Here is a 13,449-nt window from a genome sequence, read left to right as displayed (position 1 = left end):
TTTTGGCTAGTCATCTTTCCTTGCTGAGAAGACTGGTATACATACATATGTATAAATATACTCATTACTGATATAATTTTAATATTAGGACTATGTAATATATACATATATTTTGTATGTATTATTTTTCACATGTATATGAAAATTAAATGCATAAAAAAATGCCAAAATCCCACTTCTCTTGCATTTGATCCCACATGGCCAAACTCAGCCCATGAGACAATACAATTGCACTCTGTTCCCCTGAAGATAAATTCATCACTATTTGCAAGATTTATACCAAGAACTGGTATCTGTATTTTTAGTTCACATACTAAAGAAACCATTCTTTTTTGATTTGCCATATTTTTAAATAACAATTATTTTCAATGAATAAATTAAGACAAATGAATATACTGCCCAACATGATGTTTTACATTGGGCCATGAATGCCACAATACTTGGGCTCTAGTTAAAAAGTGAAACAAATTACAAAAAAAAAATCAGATGCAGTTAGAAGTCCTGTTGATGACTGGGGACGGGGAGATCAGTGTTAGGCATCTACATGAAGAGTTCACAGGTGATCTAAATCTTAATTATTTAACAGAAAGTGGTGAGAGACAGATAAATAAATTTTATGGTTGGTGAAGAGTTTGATAAATGACTGTGCAGTCAAGGTTTCATAACAATTTATTAGTGACTTGGTGTCTGCTTAGGCACAGGGTTGAACTTGAGAAGAGGACACGAATGCACTGAATATTTACCTAGGATACAGGGAAAACAGAGAAGAGCTGATCATCCATTAAAGCAGCTCAACCTCTTGGACAGCATACAAAAAAAGGAGCAACTGTCAGAAGCAATGACTGATCTGATAAAAACTTGAAGTTTACCATATGTGAAAGCCCAGTATGTCTTTCTGGAAAAAGTATCTTATCGTAAAAACATCCTTTATAATCAACGGAATGGAGCTTGTGGTGAATTCCACTTATATTTCATTTTCTTCCTTTAAGTTTTCACTGAACAAATCTTTTACAGAGTAATTTTTAGAATTTGTCACGAAAACTTAAACACTGCGTAGTTTCCTTCAACACCATGTGCTAGAACTAAGTAACTTAATAGCACAAGAGGGAGGCACTGCCTGAACTTTAGTTTCTTCATGCTCATTCCTTATTATCCCCTGCTGTTGGTGCCACACCATATGTTTGGGCAGTAGTGCATATTCTGAATTATCTGAAGCACAGTTAATGGAATTATTGACACAACAAATCAATAAACAGCAGTTGATCTGTAGTACTGTGTATGTTTGGAAAATGATCTAAAAATAAACACATTCTCTTTGTAAAAGATTTTGGCCCTCTAAATATCTTCTAGGAGAATAAAAGGAAAACACAGGACAGACAATATGTTTAGAAACAGAACACCGGGGCTTCTACTTTTTCCATCAAATAGAATTAATCAAGTATCATTTTTTTCAGTACATGACACAGAAATATTTTAAACTGGCATACATACTTAAAGAGCTTTAAAGACTGGAAATGATACATAAATTTATCCCACTCCCTATAAAATTCAAACCAGTAAGAAGTTACATTTTACTGTGCGACCAAGCAACATGGCAAAAGACAGTGCCATCTGCATGTTTTCCACATAATGTATTTAGAGTCTTATTTAAAGAATATGAACCATACAAGAGCCCTGCAACAAACACTACCCTTGCCTCTGTGTACAAATAGTATCAAATGCCGTACATAAACAAAGATACATGATACTGACATGTAAGTATGTAGACTATACTGATTGCTAAGTATGTAGACAAGAAATCATGCAGGAAATAGACATTGCAGATATGTTAAGCCCTCAATGATGTATTTTGTCCTAAGGGATGTGAACAATAATTCCCTCTCCCACAAGTAAAGCAAGAAAAATGCATCTCTGTTTAGCCAGATGCACCCTAGTCCCCTATCAAATGTCAAAACTTTAGAAGAATTAATTTCAACTTTGTGTTAATTGCAGAGGCTTTCTATTCACTCAAAACCATAAAGATACCCAGTCTTCATGTCTATCCATGAAGCTTCCAAGTTAGTTAGCTCTGCATGCTGGATACCTAGTGCTTTTCTTTGTAAGAAACCCTTGCTGGATACAGCAATAAAATATAATAGCTTCCTGATTAGCAGATGCAGTCTTCTTTGGAGAATTTTTTCCATAATTTGCAGTATCTGCGTGACACGATTTTGGGAAGCAAGACAAACAGCTAAGAAACTCAAACCACATAGAAAACAAAAAAAAGCCTGTGCTTCCAAACACACAGCGGTCTCTGAATTATCTTTAATATCAGTCCCTTTGGTAACTGGTATATTTGCAAATGAAAGTTTTATTAAAATCAAACTTTTGAATCTCTCAAGCTTTAGACATGATGCAAGATGGAGGAGAGGGAAAAAAAAAGTCCTTTAATAGTTTGTAAAAACAGAAACACATTTTTAAATTTGTTTCTATTCTGTCTACCAGAGTTCCAGCAGTACCAATAAAGCATGCTAACATTTTCAGTTTTTCACTGTGCCCGTACGACACATGGAAACCACATAGATAAAAAAATGAAGCGCCAAAAGTTGCCATGAACAACAGTTTACAGCCCCTAAAAATATATGCCTATATTTTCTATCATTCATTCAACCAGTCTCAAATTCCAACTTTGGTTCCTCTGTGTGTGCTATGCTTTATTAAGCAAGCTGGAGCAAATCGGCCCCATGCCACAAATGACTGTGGCCAATGCACTGGCAGCACTTTTAGGAAGGCGCTCAGATCTGCCAATTCTTATAGTAAGTTTATTTGTATTAGTGCTCAATCTAATTCTAAACCTCTCTTTCCCTTTCTGGGATTCATATAGTAATGAGAAAAACCCAAACCTCAACCTCCTCTGCCCCCATCCCCGAACCTCACAAGCAACCCCACTAATTTTAAGTAAACTAAGTAATTGAGTTTAGATTTAGTTTCCAAGTTTCAACTTCAGTTTGAAGCTATGCAAATACTGTAAGAAAAAATGATTTCTTAATAAAAAACTCAAATTATTAAAAATCAAATCTTATTCTTAAGAAATACACATAACTTCAGTTTGCCAGAAATTAATACAGTTGGTCCACATTTATAGTATCATTTGTTAGAGCTGCACAACACTGCTACTATTTAGTGACTGGACTACCTGAATTTAGTTCTGTTTTAAGTAATCATTCTCTTTTCAACTTCTTTAGAATGTATTTATGGAGAATCAAAGTACTGTTATAGGAATTCCTAAAATTTTATGTTTTTCAGAAATTTTTCCTTTGCTCTGAACACAGAACCAACCCTCTTCACATTTCCACAGCTCAGTCCTTCTAAGAAACACATGCATTCCAAGCAAAGATAAGAGTTTATCAGGTTATACTCTCATTCCAGCTTCTTACATACCAACAGCCTTTTGCTGTCTCAAGAACTGAACTCATTTTAATAACCAGAAATTAAAACCATTAATTAATAAAAATTAATAATAACCAGAAATTAAAAACCATTAACAAAACTTATGTTTTAGTACGAATCAATTTGTTCTGTTACAGCAGCCCAGACAGGAGAGTCTCGTTTGAGACACAAAACGCTGGGTAATGAGGCACTTGGGGTGAAGGACTCCAACATGAATTTGGCTTGCTGGGCTGGCATAGTCTAAAATTACTGGTCTTTGAAAACCAAATAATCATTTTGTAGTCAGTAAAGTACTGCTAGAATCCACTGGATGGGATAAATAACGGACATGTGAAGCTTGCTCTGTTGTTTTAGTTTTTTTTCCTGGTAGGGAAAGTGTCCCCCCCAATTTGTGATGGCAGTTACACTGTTACTCAGTTGTGACCTTAGCTGCTGTGCAGAAAATTTATTATTATCTCAAACATGCATCTTGCTTTCATCACTGGAACTGAAAAGCCTGTGACGTTTCTTTCCCACACATTCTTTACAAGTAAAATGTTAGGTTTGTTTTACAGGATGTAAACTGATTCATTGAATAAATCTGCAAGTGTACAAGTAAGGGTAAAGTCTTACAGTAACAGTTTAACTAGCTTATTAGCCATTTTCTAATGCTTACTGCACATGAATCAGTGTTATGTAACTTCCACCATAAATTCACACTCCAGCTGACACTTCATCTACATTTCTTATGAAGATGAAGAGAATCTTCCAGTGGTACGACTAAACAAATAGTGATTCGAAATCTACTAGAAATGTATTCAGAGTAAATTCTGGATTATGTTTTTACCATGGACTAATTTTTTGCCCATGTTTCTGGATGTGCTCAAATTTACACCTTGAAGGCTTACTTTCTGAAAAAGGCTGAGAAACTGTAGAGGTGACTGACCACTAATGGATTCCTAAATATCACCCTCAGCTTTTCAGAACCAAGTCTTTCGAACTCATACCCGATATCTCAGATCCCAAGTCCCACCTGCAATTCTCACCCAAATGCCTTCCAATTTTGCAGATTTTTAGAATGCATATTCTACTACTGGACACTATCCCACAGTACACAGAACCAATGAAGTTTTATATACAGAGGTAGTAACAGTTCCACATTTGGCAGTTTACACAAATCCACCTTACCTTAGAATGTTAACATAATTGTTTACTGCATCTCATTAACTTTTTTAAAGTTAACTGCTACAAAGGAGAACAAAAAGCAGTTGTCACCTGTATTCTTCATTCTCTTCCCTTCCAACTGCTCTGCTCCATAATTGCAAGGAACACATGCAGTTCTCACACTTCTCAGTTAATGAAATCATCCAACTGTTAAAAAAATGTCTAAGTTGGGTGAACATGCCATGAATTGCAGGTCCTTAGTTGCTGGTGCCTTAAATAGGTTTTCTACAATAAATACTTGGAAAGCTTACCTGTTCATCTTAAAGAAAACATTATCCTAAATCTGCTTAAAATTTACTACTGTTGCCCAAATAGACTGTTGAAAATAAACTTCAGTGTACACTACGGTACACCAGCAAAACGTTAAAGAACGGTTTTAAAATAATTTACACTTTCTGACTGCTCAAAAGTACCTTGCAACTACACAAACATGGCAGTGGTTTTCCACCTGGCTATATCAGGCAGTGACTAGGCAGGGCCACAGCATACATGACCAGACAGGCACCTTTTGGCTGTGCAATCCAAGGCATAAACTCATCATGTGATGAAGAGGTCTGGATTTTGGTCATGTATGAGACTGTTATCGAGTTACATGATGGAGGAAGGGCTGTGGGATTTTCAGGAAAGACTGGCAGGGAGCAGGTTGCCAAAACAATCCAAAACGAAAGTCTGTTTGTTGCTTAGATGTGAAAGCTTCTCTAGAAGAAGAGACAGCAGTATTTAGGACAGATTTAAACATGAGATTTCAACATAGGGCTATTAGGCTTTTTAATATTAACTTGAATTCAGTTATATCAAGTTTTCAGATAAGTTCTGTAGTATTATTTATTCAGTTTCTAATTATTAGTCTATTTGATACCTGAAAACTTAAGAGAGGACATTCTCACATTCAAAATTTGCGTGGCAAAGCAGGGAACATTTTGGCAGAACCCAATTTTCACACTGCTTTTCCCCTTCTAGTTTTACATTGTTTTTCCCCTTCTAGTTTTCAAGATACTTCCACTGCCCCATCAATTTTGATTTAACTCCAACTCATTCATAGCAATTCTATTTTACTTCCATCTAAGCACTTTAAACAATGAAAAGGCAGGCTGAACTTGGAGACATGTTTTACTGGTGGGAAGTTAACACTACAGTACAGTTAGTCACACGCATGGTAGCTAAAACAAAATATGGTATATTCTTGATATTATCCAGTACAGTTCAGCCAAACCTAAATGAGAGCACACTTAATAGATCTGAGATGTATTAGCAAGGACTCGGGGCCTGCAAGTATTCCAGAACTTCAATATCTATTAATAAACTAGTGGCAGAACGGGACTGCTATCTGCTGACAAGACAGCCTTGGTAATACAACAGCAAAGCTATGATTATACAAGCATCCAAGTTCCCACTGTAGATCTGTTGACAATCCATTTTGAAACTCATGAAGTTTAACTAGCATCTTAAAATCTGACTGTTTTGAATCCTTACAGCCATTAAGAATCCTGAAAACTCCTGAGTTTTCTTTCCCCATGCAATGACATTTAGACCGTGTTCAGCACTATGGTATCCTCACTGCCTATCAGAATTTCTGGTAGGACAGGTACACTCGAGCATAAGTCAAAATACTACACTAGCTATCATCAGATTTTCTCATAGAGAGAACATTTTCAGAGCTCCCCAGCTTATATCACATGAGTTTTGTCATCTCCAATAGAGATAACTACTTTGAGGATAATGCAACAATCACATTAAAGGATAAATAATGTTTAGGTGGTTAGTCCTGCCTCTACAGGTGTTAGGCAGGTATGTTGGACATCGACAAGCTCCAAACACTAAACCTTACAATAATAAACTCTAGTCACACCAATTACATGCTGTGCAGATCCACATTTCCTATTTGTAAAATAGCAATATAATCCCTGTTAAGAGCCTTCCCAAGAGTGTCATGAGGATTAAAGACTTGTTTAAAATACTATGTCTAACATGGTAGATGTGCTACTCCTATAAGCCATCACAGGGAATCTTTTTTGTGATGGATAAATTCCTATCAACTTTATTTTCTTCTCTGAGTGGAAAAAAAGCCATTTCCCCCAAAATGTGTGATTTAATCCCTGACTATCAGTAAGTGTTGTAAAAACATAAGCACATTATCAAATGCAAAAATACTTTCAGTTCCCAAACACGGTAACAATTTTGCACTTCAGAACACTTAGATGCATGAAGGAAAAAGAAACAATTAGAATAGACTTTGAATAATCTTCATGATTGTGACATTCATTGAAAGGGGAAGAGGCAATCTTTCAGAAGACACTGTCCTCTGAGAATTTCCAGTGTCTGCTAGGGTGAAAGCTGAAGTTACCACAATGCTACATAAACATAGCAGAACATGCCTTAGTATTCTATGAAAATATAGCAGATGTAATGTTCTGTGAACTCTCCCAGGCCACATGAGCCCAGCATAATAATTACGAAAAACCAGTATCCAGCAAACCACTTCAAAAACGTAAGACACGGGTTGTCTTATCTATAAGAGCTACTAAACAGAACTCAATTTCCACATAAACTTGTTATGAAAAAGAGGGCAATTATTACTGAAAAAGAAAGATGTGCATCTACCAATGAAAGCACAAAGACTTTTTCATCCATCTCAGGTGTCTGTTAGTCCCAGACTCTACAAATTCAGCAAGGATTTGTGTGAAGCAATTTCGTTCCTGTGGAGACGTTAGAAGGGAAGGATGAAAAACAATGAACAGCAGCAATAATTTTGGTCTATTCTGAGGGTTAAACAACATTGTGGTATATACATACTACTGAGCCCTTTAGTGAAGCGTGTAAGCTATCCCAGATCACATCTGTCCAGCTTTCACAGGAAATCCAGACAGACGAAAAGTACATACTTTTTCTGTACTTTATCCACCTAATTCCAGTCTCAAAGAATTTAATAATTTTAGCATGAAACTTTCTACAGAAGAAATACTTCCTTCCAACTATGTGATAGGATAACTGAATGTCACTTCCTGATTAACACACACAGACTGAAATGTTACACCATGAGTGCAACATCACTTAACATCACGTTAAGAAAAAATAATACAAAACAATCTGTACGTCCTTCCATCTAAGAGAGCTGTAAATTTAACAAATAATTAATATTTGTATGATAATTATACATACAGTGGTTCAGTTAGAGGGTAGAAGGTGTAGAGAAATCAAGATCCAAAAGAAACACCAGAATTAAGTTTCCTCTTGGGACAGCACTTGACAACTGTGTTTGCCACCACACTAAAGTGAGTGGCAAAATGGGCAGTGAAACTTTCAAAGTCCCAAAAAAATTGATCTCCCTGAAACCCCAAAATACAGCACCAGGGTTGCTGTAAGTAATCTGGCATCTTTGCTCCCAGCAGTACTGCCTTTGTTCTCTGCTGCCAAGCAATGCAGCATCCAGAGGAGAGAAGGGGACCTCGGGCAGATACACTGTGGGGATGGGGACTGGGTGGCTGCATGTCTGTCCATGTGTGTGTCTGTCCATCTCTCTCTGTGTCTGTGCCTATCTGCGTGCGTGTGCCTGTCTGTCTGTCTGTGTGTGTCTGTCTCTTTCTCTGTGTCTCTGTCTGTGTGTCTGTCTCTCTGTGTGTGCCTGTGTCTGTCGGTGTGTCTCTCTATGTCTGTGTGTGTGTCTCTGCGGCTGTCTGCCTCTCTGTGTGTCTGTCTCTGTCCCTCTCGTGTCAGTGTGTCCCTCTCGTGTCTGTCTGTGTGTCCCCCTGTGTGTCCCCCTGTGTGTCTGTCTGTCCCTCTGTGTCTGTGTGCCCGTCCCTCTGTGTCTGTGGGTGTCTTGCGTCTGTGGTCCCTCTGTGTCCGTGTGTCCCTCTGTGTCTGTCTGTGGGTCCCTCTGTGTCTGGGTGTCCCTCTGTGTCTGTCTGTGGGTCCCTCTGTGTCTGTGTGTCTTGCGTCTGTGGTCCCTCTGTGTCCGTGTGTCCCTCTGTGTCTGTCTGTGTGTCCCTTTGTGTGTCCCTCTGTGTCTATGGGTGTCTTGCGTCTGTGGGTCCCTCTGTGTCTGGGTGTTCCTCTGTGTCTGTCTGTGTGTCCCTCTGTGTCTGTCTGTGTGTCCCTTTGGGTCTATGGGTGTCTTGCATCTGTGGGTCCCTCTGTGTCTGGGTGTCCCTCTGTGTCTGTCTGTGTGTCCCTTTGGGTCTATGGGTGTCTTGCGTCTGTGGGTCCCTCTGTGTCTGTGTGTGTGTCCCTCTGTGTCTGTCTGGGGGTCCCGGCAGCCCCCCGCACCCCTCCAGCGGGAAGTCGCCGGGGAGGCGGGACAACCCCCCCACCCCCCGTTCCCTTCCCCCAGCGCAGGGCCCGCGGCGGGGGCGCGGCCCTCCCTCCCTCACCTCTTCCACCTCGATCTCTTTGTAGTCGATCTCCTCGAAGTTGAGGACCGGGGAGGTTTCGATCATTTCCGCGGCGGCGGCAGCGGACATGCCTCCCCTCGGCCCCGGGGGGCGCGGCGGCGGCTCCGCTCGGGGTTTGGGGGGTGCGGGGGCCGGTCCGCGGCGCTCAGGGCCGGCGCGCGGGGGCCCCGCGGGCGGAGGAGGCGCCGCCGCTGCGCATCCCGCGGCCTGCGCGGAGCCGCCCGGGGGTCCGGGCCGGCGGGGGAGGCGCTGCCAGCCGCGCCGCGGCCGCTGACATCAGAGCCGCTTCCTGCCGGACCGGCCGCCCCGGGGGCGGTGCCACGGAAAGAGCCGGCGACCCACCGCCCGCCCGCCGACAGGGGGCGCCGCTCCCTATCTGGAGCGGGGAGGGGTGGAAGGGACCCCGGAGCCCGTCCAGTCCCACCCCCCCGCCATGGACACGGAGGCTGAGGGGAGACCTCATTGCTCTCTAGAACTACCTGAAAGGAGGTTGTGGAGAGGAGGGTGCTGGCCTCTTCTCCCAGGTGACAGGGGACAGGACGAGAGGGAATGGCCTCAAGCTCCGCCAGGGGAGGTTCAGGCTGGACATTAGGAAAAAGTTTTTCACAGAAAGGGTCATTGGGCACTGGCAGAGGCTGCCCAGGGGGGTGGTTGAGTCACCTTCCCTGGAGGTGTTTAAGGCACGGGTGGACGAGGTGCTGAGGGATATGGTTTAGTGTTTGATAGGAATGGTTGGACTCGATGATCAGGTGGGTCTTTTCCAACCTTGTGATTCTGTGATCTTTAAGGTCCCTTCCAACCCGAACCATTCTATGATTGTATGATTCTAATATCTAGTCTAAACCTTCCCCCCTTCTATTTAAAGCTACCCCCCCGTCATCCTATCACAACAAGCCTTTGTAAACAGCCCCTCCCCAGCTTTCTTGTAGCCCCCTTCAAGTACTGGAGGGTTGCAATAAGGTCTCCTTGGAGCCTTCTCCAGGCTGAAAAACCCAAGCGCAGCATTGGGTGGTTTGTGCTCTTGAGCAGCTCTTCCTCAGAGGTAAGCAGCGTGTGTGTAGGAGGGTAGCTAGGGAGCAGAAAGTAATTAATGATGTAGACACATAGCGATAAAGGGAGAGGTCTCTGCAATGAACATACACCTTAACTGCTCCCTGTCCAGTCCCCAGCCAATGGTAATCTCGCCTCAGTCTTCCAACAGCCAGCACCGGCTTTGATTTCTAGCTGGAGGAACACATCAATGTTTTGGTGGTAAATCTCCCAGACTGAGGCTTCAGGGTGACCCATGCTGTTAAATCAGTGCTGGGATGAGTGGATATCATGGAAACAGCTATGCTTTGTTTTGATGTGTTTAGCCTTGGTGCTGTATATAAAAAGTTATGTTATTGTACAATACTATTAATAGTATGTAATTTTAGTAGATCTAGTAAGCTTTCCTAGATCTTCCTCTGCTAGAATGCTAGTGAATGTCTGTGCCTCATAATTAGGTCTTAGAGCTGGTTTTTAGAGCTAGCCTGAGAAAGCTGCTTATGCAATTAACTAGGAGAGAGAAGATCAAAGATGAATATGGGCAGAGACCCGCTGTCACGAAGTCTTAGCTGTTCTTGGAAAAACTAAAGTGCAAGTACCTCTGTCAGAGCTACTGCGCTTTGTGATGGGTTGTCATTTTGGGTTTTTTGTTCCTCTCTTGCCTTTTCTTGTCAGCTTTAGTAATTTGTCCTGGATTTCCAGATGTCTAGCAACCCAGAAATCCTAGACAAGCAGTCATGGTACATGTACCAGTTGACTGTGTTGCATGTGAGATGAAACTAGTTTCCAGAACAGGTTGGATTGGTGCAATTTCATAACTAAAGCAATCTACGTGTGCATGGGGAGCAGACTCATATCCTGAATGAACTGAGTTCCTGTTCCTCTTTGATATGAGTTGGTCTAGAGAGATCTAAAGAGTCTATTATGAAACATGGAATAGTTCTAGGTACTGTGTAATCTTCTGCTTCATTGAGCAATGAGATTATTCAGACCCCCTTGTTTCTCATAGGTTGTACGTAGGTTTGGATGTTCTCATTGACCCTGGTGCTCTCCAGATATGTAGCCTCTGGATGATTCAGATCTAGCACCCACCTATACCCAGAAATGCATTTGAGTTTTGTTTTCATGAAAGCTGCTGTTAGTACACATCTTGATCATACTGTAACATGGTGACATGGAGTCACAAAATACCATGTTTGTACCCGGACCTGACAGCTCGTTAAAGGAAAGTGTATCGCTTCTGTGTAAGCAGCTGCTACTGTCTCAGCTGCTGACTGTGCAATATATTGGGTTTTAGAAGATAAAGAATATGGATTTATGAGGTACTGAGAAGCTGCAGATCAGATCAGAGCCAGGTTCCTCTCAGATAAATTCATAGTGCTGGATGAATTGCTTCAGTTCTCTAAACACTTCTAAGACTGGGAATCAAGTCAGCCAAGACATAAAGTCAACTGACAAGCAACGGGACAGAATAAATTAAAAAAAAGGATGTGTGAAAATCTATCACTGCTGGTCTTGATACCTAGTTGCAATCTTGAGCATCATGTCAGGCAGAATTCTAAGCCTAAAGCTTGCCTTTTTTCTTTTTTTGGACACGTTATGCATTGTGAAGGTGAGCTACGTCATTGGTTCTTGGAAAGATGGCCATGTGGGTGGTGGTACTGTAGGTGACAGTTTGTGATCTCTATTAAAAGTATCGGAATATTTGGCTTTTTGTTATGTTTCACAGACCCCTCTTGAGGATATATATCAAGCAAGTGACAGTTGCAGTCTTTTATGTTTTAGTGGTGAGATTTTTGTTACCTTTATTTTTTTTTTGTTGGTGAGAATTAAGAGCATAGAGGACAGCATTCCAATTATAGTTCCTTGTAAGGTTCATTTCCTTTCAGAAATTGATGTAGAAATATGTATCTCAATACTAATGAGCTCTTTCTTTGTGAAGGCAGGGTCATCATCATCAGTATCAAAATGTCACAGTCTTGAAGATCAGGTGGGTTTTTAAGGATGTGGTAATTTGATGTTACTTCTTTTTGTTTTCTGATTGACACTGTCTTAATTAGCTGTGCTGGGTACTGGTTATAACTTGCGTACCCGCAAAATACAAAATTTTAAATATTTATCTTACAAACTTATTTGGGGAGTGAGGGAAAAGAAAAGCTGCACCTGCCACTGTCTGTGTAGTATCTCTGAGAAAAGCTGGTCTTCTGTTTAGAAGAAAAACCTAGAACCTGCCAAGCCTGTGTTCTGGGTCTCATTTGCTTGTTTCTAACATCAGAAAGAGGTTACACTGCTGGGAAGATGACCACTTAAAGACTGGTGAAATCTCGATGTATCATGGTAAGAGTGAACACAAATGCTCAGACCTGAAATAACTGCTGCGGAGCTGTTTGTAGCTTCTGCTGTGGAGCAGATTTAAGAGTTATGTTTTTTCAGAAGATGAGGCAGTAGGTCTTAAGCAAAATATAAAATAAGTCTACATGGCCGGCTTAACAGACCTGAGACTCAGCCCTAACATCTGCATATCTTAGCTAAAATTTATCCAGCATGCACAGGCTTTTACAGCACAGAATGTGGACACATTTTCATGACTACAGACAAAGGCACAGTCATGTGATCCTGGCTACCCTCTGCCCAGCTCCATTAAAATTACTCTGTGTAAGGGTTGTAGGAGTTTTATAAGAAGATTTTCTTCTTATAAGAAGATTTCTTCTTTCAAAAGATTTCAACTTGTGTTGTAATTTCAGTATGTGCAATTTTTTTTTTCACTTGTTTAAAATATCTCATTTTAAGCAATGAAGGATTGATAATAGAAAACAGGGGTGGAAGATGCTGGATAATCTCGCCAACTGACATACCTACAACAAGAAAGGTTCCCTTGTAGCTTTAAGCACAGGCGCAGTTAAGGTTTCTGACAAGACTGACTATTTCTTACTTGTTAAATATTGTCTTGTAATTACAAAGTTATATTGTTTCAGTTCATGGGAACCATGTGTGATTAGGGACCTTGACATCAGCTGTAGCACTGATTGCAAGTCATCAACTTTGTCTCAGCTGTATGTTGGAAAGTGTCTGGATGCGTGCTATTCATAGGAAAGTTGCAGTTATTAAAAGGAGAGGAATTAACCTGGATGACTGAATGATAAAAACTGGTGGATGCACTGTTCTGTGCGTTGCGTTGCAAGTGTGAGGCCAGAGCAGGTCCCTGGTGACTAGTAGTAAGGAGCACATCATGAAATCCATCTGCTGTACAAATTCAGCTCCCAGCTGGGAGGGATGCCAGTGAAGCCCACTTCTTATTCCAGTTCAGGTACAATGAAAATATCTCATGAGGACAAATTACTGTGATTGAATATGGAAGTTTTTCTGTTGCTTGCTCAGCATGGCAGAGTTGTTACCTCAT

At 41.0% G+C, this 13,449-nt stretch overlaps 1 protein-coding gene across 8 annotated transcripts in view; it reads right to left on the bottom strand.

Moving 5' to 3' along the window:
- MAP3K7 (mitogen-activated protein kinase kinase kinase 7) overlaps nucleotides 1–13,449 on the bottom strand; it is a 104,047-nt gene that overhangs the window by 37,392 nt on the left and 53,206 nt on the right. For 7 of the 8 annotated variants that reach the window (XM_069851180.1, XM_069851185.1, XM_069851181.1 and 4 more), the window contains exon 1: nucleotides 9,000–9,134. The exons of the other annotated variant lie outside the window; for it this stretch is intronic. In XM_069851180.1, the coding sequence (XP_069707281.1) occupies nucleotides 9,000–9,089 (90 nt within the window). In that variant the 5' untranslated portion in view covers nucleotides 9,090–9,134. Of the gene's footprint in view, nucleotides 1–8,999; nucleotides 9,135–13,449 lie in introns of those variants that run through there. 8 annotated transcript variants of the gene reach the window in all.

This window comes from Phaenicophaeus curvirostris, chromosome 2, assembly GCF_032191515.1.
Source record: "Phaenicophaeus curvirostris isolate KB17595 chromosome 2, BPBGC_Pcur_1.0, whole genome shotgun sequence".
Classification (NCBI taxonomy): domain Eukaryota; kingdom Metazoa; phylum Chordata; class Aves; order Cuculiformes; family Cuculidae; genus Phaenicophaeus; species Phaenicophaeus curvirostris.
The sequence above is the reverse complement of the archived record's forward strand: the minus strand, read 5'-3'. Positions and strand labels throughout refer to the sequence as shown.